The 16,078-nt window shown below is 40.0% G+C and overlaps 1 protein-coding gene across 1 annotated transcript in view; it reads right to left on the reverse strand.

Annotated features, from left to right (window-relative positions):
- Positions 1-16,078, reverse strand: part of MTHFD2L (methylenetetrahydrofolate dehydrogenase (NADP+ dependent) 2 like) — a 73,957-nt gene that overhangs the window by 13,307 nt on the left and 44,572 nt on the right. Inside the window, exons 6-8 of the mRNA XM_056568337.1 lie at positions 8,376-8,528; positions 6,137-6,244; positions 261-353 (exon numbers count right to left, since the gene is read on the reverse strand). Coding sequence (XP_056424312.1) covers positions 261-353; positions 6,137-6,244; positions 8,376-8,528 — 354 coding nt within the window. The remainder of the gene's footprint in view (positions 1-260; positions 354-6,136; positions 6,245-8,375; positions 8,529-16,078) is intronic.

Raw genomic sequence — 16,078 nt, forward strand, 5'->3', positions numbered from 1 at the left:
TCACACAGCAGGATGATTGACAAGCCAGGAGCCTGCACAGAGCCCTGCTTGTCCTGCCCTCACTTCCTGTATTTGGTCTCCTCATAGAGACACACAGGTAACAGCTGCATGGACAGCATTTTTTCACCCAAAAATATACACATTTTTAAACCAATGTACAATACAAATATACATATAATGGTATTATCTACATTGTATAACATTTTTTTCAAACAACAGGTATGCTTTAAAGTACGCATTTTAGAAAAGGAAATATTTACCTGCTGCCACAATGATTATATCCGCTATCTGTGTGTGGATCTTCAGTAGATCTTTTGGGGTATATCTGTGTGTAATTGTCACGGTTGCATCACCTAAGCAAAAAAACAAACAAAAAAAAAAACAGATTTCAATATGTTCACAAACATTCCTTCAGCTTCCATAATTCGCACTTGATTGAGATCATTGAGATGCAGCCAATACGTATAGGTTGTGGAAGATTTGTTTGACCCTCTATATTTTTATGGGTTATTGTTTTATGGATTAATATATTACATTTACAGTGGAGACTACCAATACTTCCAGGACAAACCATGAGATTGCAGTTTACCTGAGCCCGGGTGACCTTAGTGGATTCTATAAGGTGGTCATAACCAAAGGTGACAGGTTACCAATACAAAGCAAGAGAACTAAGTATAAATACACAAGAAAGGGAAACAACTAGGGTATGTTCACACTGTGTAAATGGACAAGTAAAATTTCCTAAGGGAATTTATCGCTGTCAAAAATCCTTTTTAAATCCTTTTATGATTCCTCTTCAGTTCTGCACTGAATATCCTCTTCAAATCCTAATCAATTCCTTAATATTTTCTCACCAACCTCTCGACAAAGTGCAAGAGCATAATTCCAATGATTGAAATGACATTTCAATTCTTCAAGTGGGAAATTAAATCCATGTCAGATTTCCAACTAAATCAATGGAGCTTGGTTTCCAGGGCAATTTTAGGCAGATATTGAGGCAGAATCTGACGCAGATTCCACACTAATTTCTTTGCAAATTTCTTAGTGTGAACATATCCTTACTGTGTACACTGTATATATTCAGTGCATCTGTGATTTACACATAAGTCCTTTATTTTTCCTTATTTTTAGTTACATCTGCCACAGTAGTGCTGGTGGGAAAGGTTGCAAATGGCAAACTGTTAATTAATAATGTACAAATTCTCTTTGAAGGGATTGCCATTTCGGTTGCCATCTGGAGCCCTGATGTATACAGTAATCTAAGCTAAGCAATTCCTCCACATAACAATGGGATTTTTACGCCGAGCGCTCCGAGTCCCCGCTCCTCCCTGGAGCGCTCGCGGCGGTCTCCTCTCTGCAGCGCCCCGGTCAGACCCGCTGACCGGGAGCGCTGCACTGTCACTGCCGGCGGGGATGCGATCCGCGTAGCGGGACGCGCCCGCTCGCTGGTCGCATCTCAATCTACTCACCTGTCCCGTTCCATGGCTGTCACGTCCTGGTGCGCGCGGCTCAGCTCTCTAGGGCGCGCGCGTGCCGGCTCTCTAAGATTTAAAGGGCCAGTGCACCACTAATTGGTGCCTGGTCCAATCAGTGTAATTGGCTTCCGTCTGCTCCAGGCTTATTTAAACCCACTTCCCCTTCCTGTCCTTGCCGGATCTTCTTGCCTCAGTGCCTAGTGAAAGCGTTTTTGAGTATGCCCTTACCAGTGTTACCAGACCTTCTGCCGTTGCCCTTGACTACGAACCTTCCCGCCTGCCCTGACCTTCTGCTACGTCTGACCTTGCCCCTGTCTAGTCCTCCTGTCCCACGCCACTCTCAGCAGTCAGTGAGGTTGAGCCGTTACCGGTGGACACGACCTGGTTGCTACCGCTGCAGCAAGACCATCCCGCTTTGCGGCGGGCTCTGGTGAAAACCAGTAGCAACTTAGAACCGGTCCACCGGTACGGTCCACACCAGTCCCTCTCTGACACAGAGGATCCACCTTCAGCCTGCCGAATCCTGAAAGTGATTATCCAGAGAACTTTCCCAACAAGTAAGGTTTATTACCCAGCATGCAATGCATTTCGTGGCAACCAGCTACTTCCTCAGGTCAAATTTTTTTGCCACGATAAGCATTGCATGCTGGGTAATATACTTTGTTTATTTTCTCCTGTTCTCTCATTGCCCTGGATAATCCCATTGCTCTGTGGAGGAATTGCTTGGATTGTTGTATTACACTGTATGGGAAGGCTGCAGAGAGGCGAGGGGATTGTACATTGATATGAGATCCAAGGTTGTGCCTGGTCAGCACAACCATCTATGGTAAGCACTACATCTCTTTGAGCATTTATCTTTTATGATAGTATTACATCATGGATCACTTTTCATTTTTATTGTAGTCTGGTGTATATAACACATTCAGAAATTCTAAATATGTAAGTAACTAATCTTCTAATATGAATACGGTCTCCAAGTGAAAATATACTGAGTTTTAACCTACAAAAATTTAAAAATACAATTATAAGAAGTTGACTTTGTAGTGAAAAGTTCAGGCCAGCAGGACCGCTCTCCCTGTATATTCAAGAAGGGTCAGGTTTAATGGTGACTCAGAGGTAAGACGTCTCTCTCTGCACTGTTTAGCATATATATTCAAACAGTTCTTCATGTTGCTATTTTTGGCAGAACATGATTTCCACATGATGCAAGCAACGCTTAAGCACAATGTTTAAACACATGAACACAGTTGGCTAGAAATACATTTTAATAACTACTGAAAATGTGCAATAACTCCTGGAATAACAGATTATATTTTCAATGAAAAAAACTATAATTATGTCACGGTAAATATTGAGCAAAGTAAACTAGTTGCTAAACATCCTTAATTTCATTTAGCAAACTTACTTTGGTCTACCATATTGAAAACTGTTACAGTTTGTGCTCCGTCCACCAGTGCCAGCCGTGAGCGCATTTCCCTGCCCTCCCCTGCCCTCCCCTGCCGCTGGCGGGGCTGTGGTTCGCATCACGGGATGCCCCCACATGCGAATCCCAGCCCATCACTCACCTCAGTCCCCTGTTGCCTCCTCTTCTGCCTCTCAGCTCTGGCGCTTGTCCCTGTCTCCTAGAGCGTGCACGCGCCTGAGCTTTAAGATTTAAAGAGCCAGTACGCCCATAATTATGTGCAACACCTGTGTCTCCTCTATAAGTTCCTGGTCCTCCCCCACATCCCTGCCGGATCTTTGTTGCCTTGTGCCATTGAGAAAGTGTTACTGTGTTTTGCCTTGCCTTGTTATTGACCACCTACTAGGTTCCTGACTTTGCTCCTGTGCCGTCTGCCTACTGACCTCCTGCTTCCTTCCTGACTACGCACCTGTGCTGCCAGCCCTGACCTTCTTCTATCCAGACTACGAGTTGCTGTTTCCCATCTGTACCTCGTATCTCCTCAGCCGCCTGTGTGGTCGAGTTGTGCAAGGGGTAGCGACCTGGGTGCCACCTGTTGCAGCAAGTCAATCCTGCTTTGCGGTGGGCTCTGGTGAAAACTAGCGGCACCCTTGACTCCGCTCCCTGGTACGGCCCGCGTCATCTGCCACACAGGTCCAGCGGATCTAGTATCACCAGTGTTCTGCTGAATGATGAGTGTTACAAAAACTATCAATCTATCAGCTGTAGGTTGACTATCCATAGTTAAACTGGCCTTACAGTTGAATCACACACATACACAAATATATATTTATATACCAATATATAAAATCATATTAAGCTGCAGACTGCTAGTAGTCTTTAGTCATATCAGAGCACTTTTCTTCTTTATATCTTTATTAAATGGACACTGTCAGATCCAAAAACTTTTTTACATGTTGTTACTGATGAAAATTAAAGAGGTTTTCTAGTATGACTGTCTAATTTTTTTTTGGAATATTTAATAAAGAAAACTACTCCTGAAAATCCCACCACTAGGGGTCCCCATACCTACTACCCTAACCAGTCCTGCAGCAGCATCAGGCTTGTCCATGAGTAATGGACAAAAGATCACTCATGGACAAGGCTGCATGAGCAGACACACCAATAACCTCGCACCACCGAAAGGAGGCACACACCCCTTCCCCTGAGAGGATTTCTAAAACTGTGAGCTAATGAAAAGAAGGATTTTTATAATAAATATAGGTTACAGAGGCATACAAATTAGATGTTCATGGTCAGGATTAGGTACAGAGTAACAAGTACCAAGAAAAATCTTTAAATCCAAATGTGGAGCTTGAACAAAAAAAATATATATATATATGACCATTGTCATAACCTTTCTGATATTCGAACTCTGAAAATCATCAGATGCACTATTTGTAGGACACAAAAAAAAAACTAGAAATGACTGATGGTCCCTATTAAATCAGGAGGTTAAAGAATAAAGGTGACCATTGAGTGCAGCTGTTCTAGACTATATTTTATCTGCAAGGGCCACTGTTTACTTCGTGTGGCTGTAAAGTATTGCATGTAACAATTGACTGCTATTAATACACTACATTCTCAGTAACTTGAAGCTCAAGATAGTCATTTGAAGTTTTTACACTTAGATGACATCTGCCATAATCATGTAGAGAATAACTTTTTCAAATAGTATTAGCCTCAGTTATCAATAACCAATAATTGTTTGTAGGGAAGTAGTTCAAGTAGGGTACTGCTGCAAAAAACATGCCTTTTAGCTCAAGAAATTAATTCTAGTTCACTGCAAAAAATCCTGAATAAAAGGTTCTCTTGGATGTTCACTTCTGTGCTTCTTCAGTTAAGTGTTTGCTTGAATCTACATTCCTCTAGTTTGTTCAATTTGATCTTGCCTCTAGATTTGCTGCATAGGGTATGGGTACAAGTGCAGCATTGTAAAGCATCTTTCTCCATTGATTTTAATGGGAGCTGTAGAGCAGAAATAAGTGATATTTCTCTCATGTTTTACCTTCTTCCCTTGAAGTCTGTGGGAGATGGTTTTTGTAAAGTGAAATTGTGTATTTTAAATGTAGAAACCATGTGGCTAATGTCCATATGAACCTGCTTATAGTGTTGAGTTCTTTTGTTTGGTTCTGAAAACCAGTCAACACAAACACAGACTAGGAATATGTAGAAAATGTCATACCTCATTGAAGACTGTGAGGATTCCTAAGAGGTACTTCACCCCTAGATACCTTATCCCCTATCTAAAGGATAGGGCATAAAATATTTGGTTGCGGGGGGTCAGTCCGTTGGGGCCCCCCTCGATCTTCGGCCCGGTGAAGTGAAAAAAACTGTGACCTATAGCCGAACATCACCTGAGCTCAATGCTCTCAGCCCTTCTCAGAGCTGATCACTGTTAGGGGTTAGGATTAGGGTTAGGGGCTAGGATTACAGGTAAGAGTTAGGGTTTAGGATTAGGGTTGGGGGTTAGGATTAGTGGTAAGGGTTAGCATTAGGGGTTAGGATTAGGGTTAGGTGTTAGGAGGGAGCTGGCACCCTGGCGTTCTGAACATTTATGCTCACAATGCCCACTGTGCAATGCTGCGGACGGCCGTGGTCGTCACGCCCCCCTCCATTTATATCTATGGGAGGGGGTGTGATGGCTCCTCTCGTAATCAGGCACGGAGCGGAGTTTGCTCAGTTCAGCAGTTTACTGGGGGGCCAGAGATCGTGGAGGGTCCAAGCAGCTGGACCCCACTGCGATTAGACATCTTATCGAGGGGTCAAGTCCTGGGGAAAAAAAATGTGGAAACTCACCTAAAATCAAGGCTGGTCCTGCAGGACTCCAGCTATGGGAATAGTGTTCCTGCTGTGAAAAAAGTGAAGGAACTCAGTTCCCACACGTTCCTGCAGGACTTGAGCCCTGATCGTATCCCCTATTTAAAGGATGGGGGCAGAGTACCCCTTTAAACAAAGTTTTGCCTTTTAGACATCCATCCATAGCCAAATGAAGAGTCTTCTTTACCTGCAATAGTGGCCCAATTATTTTTATTCTGGTCGTGAGTCGCCTAAGGGTGCCAACCCCAGATCTCCACTGGCCTGTGAAGATACAGCATTCTCACCAATAGTGTGTAAAATGTCCTTTTTCAAGCAGTGCCAAGAGGACACAGGAAAAAGGTACAACAGAGTGATATGTCATTCTTGATTTCGATATATCTGTTATTTAATAAATTCTTACCCCCAGGTCTCTCATGTCTTCCATCTGTGTGTAGTAACATTGAAATAGGCATCCCAACATTCTTTGATCTTCCCACAACTACCACATTTTTACCAAATGTTTTTATCCCTAAAAATACAAGAAGACAAACTTTTTTTTAATATGTTTTACATTTTTTTAGAAAATTAAAGGAGTAATAAAAATACAAATAAAAGCTATGTCCACATTTACAACCGTGTTTCATTATTCCAATGCAACTAACATAATATTAAATGGTATTCTACAGGGTGGGCCATTTATATGGATACATCTTAATAAAATGGGAATGGTTGGTGATATTAACTTCCTGTTTGTGGAAGTTAATGTTGAAAATTTCCCCCCCCTCACATATACTAATGTGCCACAAACAGGTAGTTAATATCACCAACCGTTCCCATTTTATTAAGGTGTATCCATATAAATGGCCCTCCCTGTAGTATTAATTTAAAAAAAAAGGTAGTGTAGTCCTGCAGTTATACTGCCTTCCATTGATACCTCAATACATATTAATATATGTTTTGTTAAAGAACAAAAAGGCACAGATGAAAGGAAGCAGGTTTGCAGGATAAGACTACAAAGGGTTTGTTTGTTGTTTATGTGGCTACATATAGGTCTACATAAGGCCATTTGCAAAGTTGCTTAAATTTTCATTTTGGAACAAGAAAATTATTGTGAAGATGGATGAAGTTGTATTAATAGTACCAACTACAAGACAAAAAAGAGGTTTAGTAAAATAGATTAGTAAAATACATTTAGGCAAGGTTTTAACAAAAAATGAAAGTGATAATCCACCTCAAAAAAAAAAGTAGCGGTTCATGTGACCGCTACAGTCAATCGGTGGTCATGCTCCGTACTCCTGGCATCTCTACTCAGTGATGGGAACCATGATGCCTGATAAGTACGGAGCATGACCATCGAGGCTGCTGCTTGGCTGCGGCAGTCATGTGACCACCTTTCTTAAAACAAGACTGGACCACTGACAGGAATGGAGTAAGTAACAGTTTGTTATTTTTTATTGTTTTTAAAAGAGGATAACCCCTATAGTGTATTAAAAAAATATTTAGTTGTTTGGAAAATTTCAGTTTAGAAAAAAAAAAATACTTAAGGGTATGTTTACATCTACTGTATATGGAGCACGTTTTATGCTGCATATATTCGTGTTGTGTAAATCAGTACAAATAAATAGCTGAGTACAGCATACAATCTGCAGCATAAAATCTACAACATATTTGGTACATGTAAACATACCCTAAAGTGCAAATGCACCACTAAACACCTTGGCCCACATTTACAAAGATATCATATGCAGGGGTTTTCCAACTAAATGAAATGATGGCAACCCGGCCATCCCCAGTTGTTTATGGCTGTCAGGAATGGTTGGTCGCCAAAAACTGTCAAGTTTGCAGTACTACTCATTGACATTAATGGGAGGTGCACAAATAGCTTAGCACCTGGAGCTACACTGTTTATGTAACTCTGGAATAGAAACTAGTTGTTACTTAATATATTTATGCTGCAGAAGAATAAATGAGGTAGCATATGAGATTTGTTCTTGAAAAGTACCTGTCACCAAATAAATTCTCCTCAACTACCTCAGGCTATGTTCCATAACTACTCCTAACACCCCTCCAGCCCTTAAAAACAATTTCAGAGCTTTAAAAAGCTGTGTATCATACCTTTATTCTTGCTCACATAGTGCAACTTCCCAGCAGGAGAAAGTGGGCATTTCCCAGCAGGCATGTCATCACTGAAGCCTGCTGGGGGATCACTTCCGCCCTCACATGGTTGCAGAGCTGTGATGAATAGAAGACCTAAGGCTCTGTGCATGGTTCAGTCCATGCAGTATTCAGTGTGGCTCCCCTGCAGCTTTCAGTTTGTGCAGCTTTCTGTGAGAATCTGTGGAGCTTTCACTTTCTGTGCAGCTGACAATCAAGCTCAGTGCAGCCAGAAGCCCTTCCTGAGTTTGGACCCCTTCCAGGCCGGGAAGAGACCAAACTCACTTTATTAATTGTGGCAGGGAACATAACAGAGCCACCTAGTGGCCGTTTTTTATATTAAATTTTAAACATTTCTGTTGATAATTTTAAAAGCAAGTGAATGGGAAAGTGTCTGCTAATTACACAAGGAACATTATATTAAAAGTTTTATTTGGTGACAGGTACTCTTTAAGACAATCCAAACATCTAACACGAAATTCACATTGTACAAATTGTCACTATACCTGTTCTCTTAATGATCTCCCAAACAGCTGCAGCAGTGGCAGGAATAATAGACGACTGATCCAGGCACAGTCTTCCAATATTTACTATGTGAAAACCATCCACATCTTTTTCTGGAGCAATAGCATTACATATATCTCTCTCGTTGACATGCTCTAAAATGATAGTTGTAAGAGAGTTGTATTTTTAAACAAGCATATCTTGTTTGATAACTTGTCAATAATAATAATCAAATATATATGTCAGCAATTTATACATATGTCTTTATGTGATATTTGATTTATATCTATTTTTTTTCTTAACCTTGACGTTACTAGACATATTATTTATGTGTCATTTTTGTTCATAATTCTTAGATCTGATGAAGGTCCAGTGTGGACCGAAATGTCATTAAATATTTTTGGATTGCAAATAAAAGTTGCCTTGATTCAACTCTAAAGTGGTGTGCGAAGTCTTACCTACATATTTGATTTATATGTAACAATATTTTTTTTTTATTCCTCTAACAGAGAGAAGTCACACAGAAAAATATCCCAGCCATTTCTTTTTTAATTTATTCTCCTCTTCCTCTTTGATCCAATTTTATCTTACATATCTTTTTCCTATGTATTCCAGAAGATCAGACCTTTCCCCCATCCTCCTATTCACTACTGTATTTAGTTATGACAACTGGCTGCAGCAGGAGCCTCCCCTCTCTGCCCTGTCTAATTGAAGGACACTAAGATTAAAGAGTACCTGTCATGATCTTGTTAAATTTTATAATCCTCCCAGTTCACTGCCCCCATCATGATAAACCACCTACCTTTATTTTTATTATTTGTTAGTTTTCTACCTTGAGATTGCTGTGAATTTTCTGCCTAGAGGCGTTCCCCAGCAGGCATCATCTGAAGCCATACAGGGGAGAACTTCCTTCCTCACTCAGCTACACACAGCCCAGAGAAGTTCAGTGTGTGATATGAGCTGTGATTGGCTAAGGCTTCACAAACACCCTTCAGCACTCCAGACTGCATTTCCTGATTTTAGACTTCTCCAGGCCAGATGGAGTCCAAAGTCTGTGCAAAAGATGGGGGAAAATGTTCCCTGGACAAGTAGGGAGACACCTAGTGGCAGCTTTTTTAAACACAAATAAAACTTAGAAAACTTCATTTTTTTTTCAAACAATGTACATTAGAAAGATTTTTTATTTACCATATGGAGTGCAATAGCTAAAAGTAGTTTTAATGATAGTACCCATTGAAGGCCTATCCCTTTTGAATATCCCATGCCTATTTGCACGGCCCCGCTGATCAGCTGTTTACCAGTTAAAAATAGAACAGATCCGCACAAAATTTATTTCTATGTTTTTTTTTACAGGATTCTATGAACCCAAGTCATGACTGACAGAGCACTAAGAGAGATCTATAGCTATATTGTCTATAATTATAGTGTCAGGGCACAAAAGGTTGTGGTGGACAACATAGTCCATAAGGATGTATATAGATTATTTCTAACCTGACATGTCAAATAAGCACAGTGCACTTTTACCAACATAATTTAATGTTGAACTAAACCAAGCGTGTAACAGGGATGAGGGGGGTTGGAGTGGACTTTGATTTAGTTGGTGCATCATGTTCCAACCCTGGTTGAGATCATACTACACTTTGACATACATCTTTAACTTCAGGTTAACTAAAGTAATAAGTTATCATCTTGTAATTCTTTCTACTCTACTTAAAAGGAAGAGTCAGGTAATAATCAAAATCAAATTTATTGGTCAGAAACTGACCAAAAAAAAACTAACAAAAAAAAAAAATCACTGAAAAACTGAAAAAGAACAAGAGTATGTTCCTAGACAAGTGTTCTGGATTAGACCAACCAAAACCTGTCCAGAAGAAAAGTTGCTGAGTTGCCCATAGCAACCAATCAGGTCGCTTCTTTCATTTATGAAAAAGCCTCAGAAAAATGAAAGAAGCGATCTGATTGGTTGCTATGGGAAACTCAGCAACTTTTCCTCTGGACAGGTTTTGATAAATCTCCCCCAGTAAGTTTACATAAAAAAATGCAGAAGCATCAAATATATCCCACCTAGCCATACTTTGTGATTTATTGATGTATTTTGCCCTTCCTGCTATTACTGTATTTTCCTCTGCTATTCTGTATGTTTGTTCTTTTTCCATGTTATATCCAGTAATATGAACAACTTTTGTAACAAAATGTTTTTTTATCTAACAGTAATTAAAAATTAAAGAATTGTATTTCAGGACTACACAGTAGTATTTATATTGTGTAATTGAATAAAGTATCTTTTATCGTAGAAAGAAACTAGAATGTGGTCTATTCTGTTTTAGCATTAAAAAAGGGCTATGATTTCTAAGAAGCTGTAAAGTGACATTTCTTAAATTCTACCTTTTCTCTCAACTTTTCTCACAAAATGTAGTTTCACTGAAAGTTCTTTCCAACTTTAGTCAACTTTAGTGCTGTAAAACAAATAATGGGATCAGCTGACATAATGGTATGTGTTCTCTCATTGTACATAAGAAAGTAGTGAGCAGGTCTAATATTTATACATTTATTGACCTGGATTAAACATCTTAAAGCAGCCAATGTTAAGATTTGTAAATGACTTCTATTTAAAAATCTTACTTCTTCCAGTACTTATCATCTGCTATATATTACAGAGGAAGTTGTATAGTTCTCTACTGTCTGACCACAGTGCTCTCTGCTGACACCTCTGTCCATGTCAGGAACTGTTCAGAGCAGGATAGATTTGCTATGGGGATCTGCACCTGCTCTGTACAGTTCCTGACATGGACACAGGTGTCAGCAGAGAGCACTGTGGTCAGACAGAAAATAAATTCAAAAAGAAAAGAACTTCCTCTGTAGTATACAGCAGCTGATAAGTACTGGAAGGATTAAGATGTTTTAATATAAGTAGTTTACAAATCTATTTAACTTTCTGGCAAAAAAAAATAATAATTTCACCGGAGTACCCCTTTAACCCCTTAAGGACTCAGACAATTTTATTTTTACAAAACACAAAGAGAAAAAGAAACACAGTCACACATCCACAATTTGTATTTTGATCTACTTGCTTCTCAGCATAAATTTAAACACTAAAAGGTTGTTAGCATACATTTTGATAAAAAAGTACAAGCCCACTCCCCACGTCAAGGCCACTTATTTAGAGTGGGTCCCTAACCCAACAGTGGCGTGGCGCCGGGCGGCAGCCACCACCACCGCAACACCATGCCCACAGGGGGAGCGACCCAGTGGCCAGACAGCCTAACTGTTGCTCGACCAAGCCCCTGGCTCCGGGCCACACCACCCCATAGACAAAGCATTACAGTAACAATGACCGCCGCAGTACAACCACACCAATGTGAACACCTACCAAGTGCTCCCTGCCAGAGGGCTGGGAGAATGCTCCCATATGCAGTCTCCTCCTAAGGGTTTCCTCCTAACATTCTCCCAGCCCTTGTCTGTAGGGTGGTGTGGCCCGGAGCCAGGGGCTTGGTCGGGCAGAAGTGGGGCTGCCCGGCCACTGGGTCGTTCCCCCTGTGGGCATGGTGTCTTGGAGGCAGTGGTCGCCACTCGGCGCTACGCCAGTGTTAGGATAGGGACCCACTCTGACTAGGTGGCCTTGACGTGGCGAGTGGGCTTGTACTTTTTGATCAAAATGTATACTAACAACCTGTTAGTTTTTTAAAATTATGCTGAGAAGCAATTAGATCCAAATACAAATGGTGAGTGTGCGGCTATGTTTCTCTATTTGTGTTGATAATAAAATTTTTACGTTTTAGTTTTTCCTTCCTCGCCTTCTAAAAATCATAACTCTTTTATATTTTCATACACAGACTAGTATGAGGGTTTGTTTTTTGCGCTACCAGTTGTCCTTTGTAATGACATCACTCATTTTACCATAAAATGTATGGCGCAACCCAAAAAATACTAGTTGTGAGGAGAAATTGAGAAGAAAACCACAGTTTAGCAAATTTTAGAAGGTTTCCTTTTTAACGCTGTACACTTTACGGTAAAAATCCATGATTACATACTTTTCTATTATTGTACCGCTTTAAAAAAATCGCTAACTTTTTAACAAAATGAGTACGTTTAAAATCCCTCTGTTTTGCTGACCTATAACTTTTTAATTTTTCTGTATGAGTGGCGGTATGAGGGCTCATTTTTTTGAGCTGTGATCTGTGATCACTTTTTTTTCATACTATTTGCATATATAAAACTTTTAATACATTTTTTATCCATTTTTTTGGGGATAAAATGTTATAAAAAAGCAGCGATTTTGGACTTTTTTTTTAATGTTCATGCCGTTCACAATACGGTATAATTAACCTTATATTTTAATAGTTCAGATATTTACGCACACGGCGATACCAAATATGGTTATAACATTTTTTTTACACTTTTTGGGGGTAAAATGAGGAAAAGGGACAATTTACATTTTTATTGGGGGAGGGGATTTTTCACATTTTTTTTACTTTTTTTTTTACTGTTTTTACTTCTACTTTTACAATTTAGTAGTCCTCATAGGGGACTATTTACTGCAACCAGTTGATTGCTAATACTTTTCAGTGCTATGCATAGGACATAGCACTTATCAGTATTATTGGTCATCTTCTGCTCTGGTCTGCTCGATCTCAGACCAGAGCAGAAGATGCCAGGAGACGGACAGAGGCAGGTGAGGGGACCTCCGTCCGCCGTTCTGGATGATCGGATCCCCGTGGCAGCTCTGTGGACGATCCGATAATCCATTTTAGTAACCGCACTCCCGCAGATGCTGTGATCTGTATTGACCTGAGGGGTTAATGGCAGACATCCGCATGATCGCAGATGTCAGCCATTGCCGGCGGGGCCCTGGCTGCTATAATCAGCCGGGACCTGCCGTGCATGACCCGAGCATCGTACATTTACTTCCTACGTTGTTAAGGGGTTAAAGGTTGAGAGAGTAGAGGAGTGGGCCCAATAGTAGAAGGCTCTTTGCTCTCCAGATTCAGAAATTGAGCTGAAAGAAACTGATAAAAATCTTCAATGTAAAAAGAGGAAGCTGTTTTGCATTGTGTCTGATGCTACAGGTCACAGTGCAATGCAATGTGGAACTGAGTTACGTAACATGTACATGTGAGTTAAAAAAACCTTTTGTCATGTCATAGAGACATTTCTAAAGTTTAATCACTCATTATCTTACTGCTGAGACCCTCACCGATTAGGAGTGGGGGGTAAGTTCGCCATAGCAGGGTTCACTCCTATGCTCTCATCAATCTTTCCCTATAGACTTATAATGGGGCAGCAAGACAAAAATTGTTAAGAAAAAGAACAATCACCTCCAAGGAAGGATGGAGCTCAGGTGCTGAAGGACCAGGTAAGTCTTAGGACACAGGACAACAATACGTTTATACCCAGTATGCAACGCGTTTCACGCATCTGCACTTCATCAGGCACTGATGAAGTGCAGATGCGCGAAACGCGTTGCATACTGGGTATAAACGTATTGTTGTTCTGTGTCCTAAGACTTACCTGGTCCTTCAGCACCTGAGCTCCATCCTTCCTTGGAGGTGATTGTTCTTTTTCTTGTGCCTAATTGTGGAGCAGCAGCAGTGGATCACCTTATATACCCTTCTCCACGTTGTGCTGGCTTATGCACAACTTGTTTTGGTAAGCGCTACTTTACATTGAGCGTTTTGCATGATCTGGCGTTATTACACTATGGAGTGCTCCTTCTTTGTCTTTTTCTAAAAATTGTTAAGAGACGGGGAGTAAACCATGCTACCACAAGCTTATCCCCGCTTGTTCTCCTGATCAGTTAGGGTCTCAGCTCTGTCACCCTGACAAATCAACAATTTTGACATGTCTTTGTGACAAGTCAAAAGATTTTTGAGGGACACGTATGCTTTAAATCAATACCTGTACATTATATGTCTTTAAGGTGTACCTGTCATTCTACAAAACTTTTTTTCATGTGAAAAATATTGATGCATGTTTCACTCCCCAGCTAGCCCTGATCTCCATCCAGTTGCAGGAGACTAGACTTATAATAAAGTCCATCTCCTACAACTGGACAGAGATCACAGCGAGCCAGTAAGTGAAGCAGACCTCACACTTCCCCCAGCTATATCTAGACCCCGACGGATCAAAACTTTGACATATCCTTGCAATATTTAAAAAACTTTATATAATGACAGGGCCACTTAATATACTGCTGGATAGGTCTGTTTCATGTTGATGTTCATGTTCTCGGAGATGATTTGTCAAGATCTGTTGTATAATATAAGCTTGCAAATTAAAAGGAATAAAGATAACATAGTCCAGGTATTATAAAAAAAAAAAAAAAAATAAACTACCTATTCACGAATGTTCATGAATATTATTCCCTAGCACACCCATGCTTCAACTTTTCACAAAGAGAAAAATAATAAACAACAATAGGTTGTGGAGAGAGCAGAGCTTAAAGGGGTATTCCAGGCAAAACCTTTTTTTATATATATCAACTGGCTTCGGAAAGTTAAACAGATTTGCAAATTACTTCTATTAAAAAATCTTAATCCTTCCAATAGTTATTAGCTTCTGAATTTTCTGTCTAACTGCTCAATGATGATGTCACGTCCCGGGAGCTGTGCATGATGGGAGAATATCCCCATAGGAACTGCACAGCTCCCGGGACGTGAGTCATCAGAGAGCAGTTAGACAGAAAACAACAACTCAACTTCAGAAGCTAATAACTATTGGAAGGATTAAGATTTTTTAATAGAAGTAATTTACAAATCTGTTTAACTTTCCGGAGCCAGTTGATATATAAAAAAAAAGTTTTGGCCTGGAATGCCCCTTTAACTCAATATATTGCTCCTCTCTTATATTAATTTATATCTTTATTCACTCCACTGAGGGGTGAAGGATGAATAGATATCACAACTACCCCTTTCCACATTTACTTGTCTCCCGAGACTTGGTTCAACTCTCATGCCTCTGGACATCATTGAAATGGATCCAATAAAATCACTGAAGCCCACTTGAAAATAGTTTCTCCCATTTTTCCTGTAAGTTTATATCACAAAATTGTTAGAAAACCTATATTTTCTTGGCACCTAGAAGGGACTGAGGGCCAGCCTCCTCCCTGCTGACTAAAGGCCCTAGCTTAGGAAGGAGTGTTGTGTTTGGGAAGGAGGGTACATGGGGCCTCTGAGACTGTTTCCCCCCTTTCTATTACTGTTATCTTTATGTTTAAAGGGGTTATCCAGGAAAAAACTTTTTTAAATATGACACGTGTCTCGGGAACCGCCCAGTTTAGAAGCAAATTCCCTTAGCAAACCTCTTCTAAACTGGGTGTTTCCCAAGACACGTGTCATCAGAGAGCACTTAGACAGAAAAGAACAACCTTAACTTCAGAAGCTCATAAGTACTGAAAGAATTAAGATTTTTTAATAGAAATAATTTACAAATCTGTTTAACTTTCTTTAGCCAGTTGATATATATATATATATATATATATATATATATATATTTTTTTTTTTTTTTTTTTTTTTTTTCCTGGATATCCCCTTTAAGTCACCTTGTGTCTTGTTGGGGTATAGGGTGACCAGCTGTTATGAAGTTTGGGTTCTTGCATTCTAAGAGATTTGTTTCTACTTGTGATTATTTGACTCTCCATTAGGTCAGGACTTACAGAACAGAGACATTTAAAGCCAATTTTTGAACTTATATCTGTCTGTTTAAAACA

The sequence above is a fragment of the Hyla sarda genome, chromosome 1 (genome assembly GCF_029499605.1).
Source record: "Hyla sarda isolate aHylSar1 chromosome 1, aHylSar1.hap1, whole genome shotgun sequence".
NCBI classification, from domain to species: Eukaryota; Metazoa; Chordata; class Amphibia; order Anura; family Hylidae; genus Hyla; species Hyla sarda.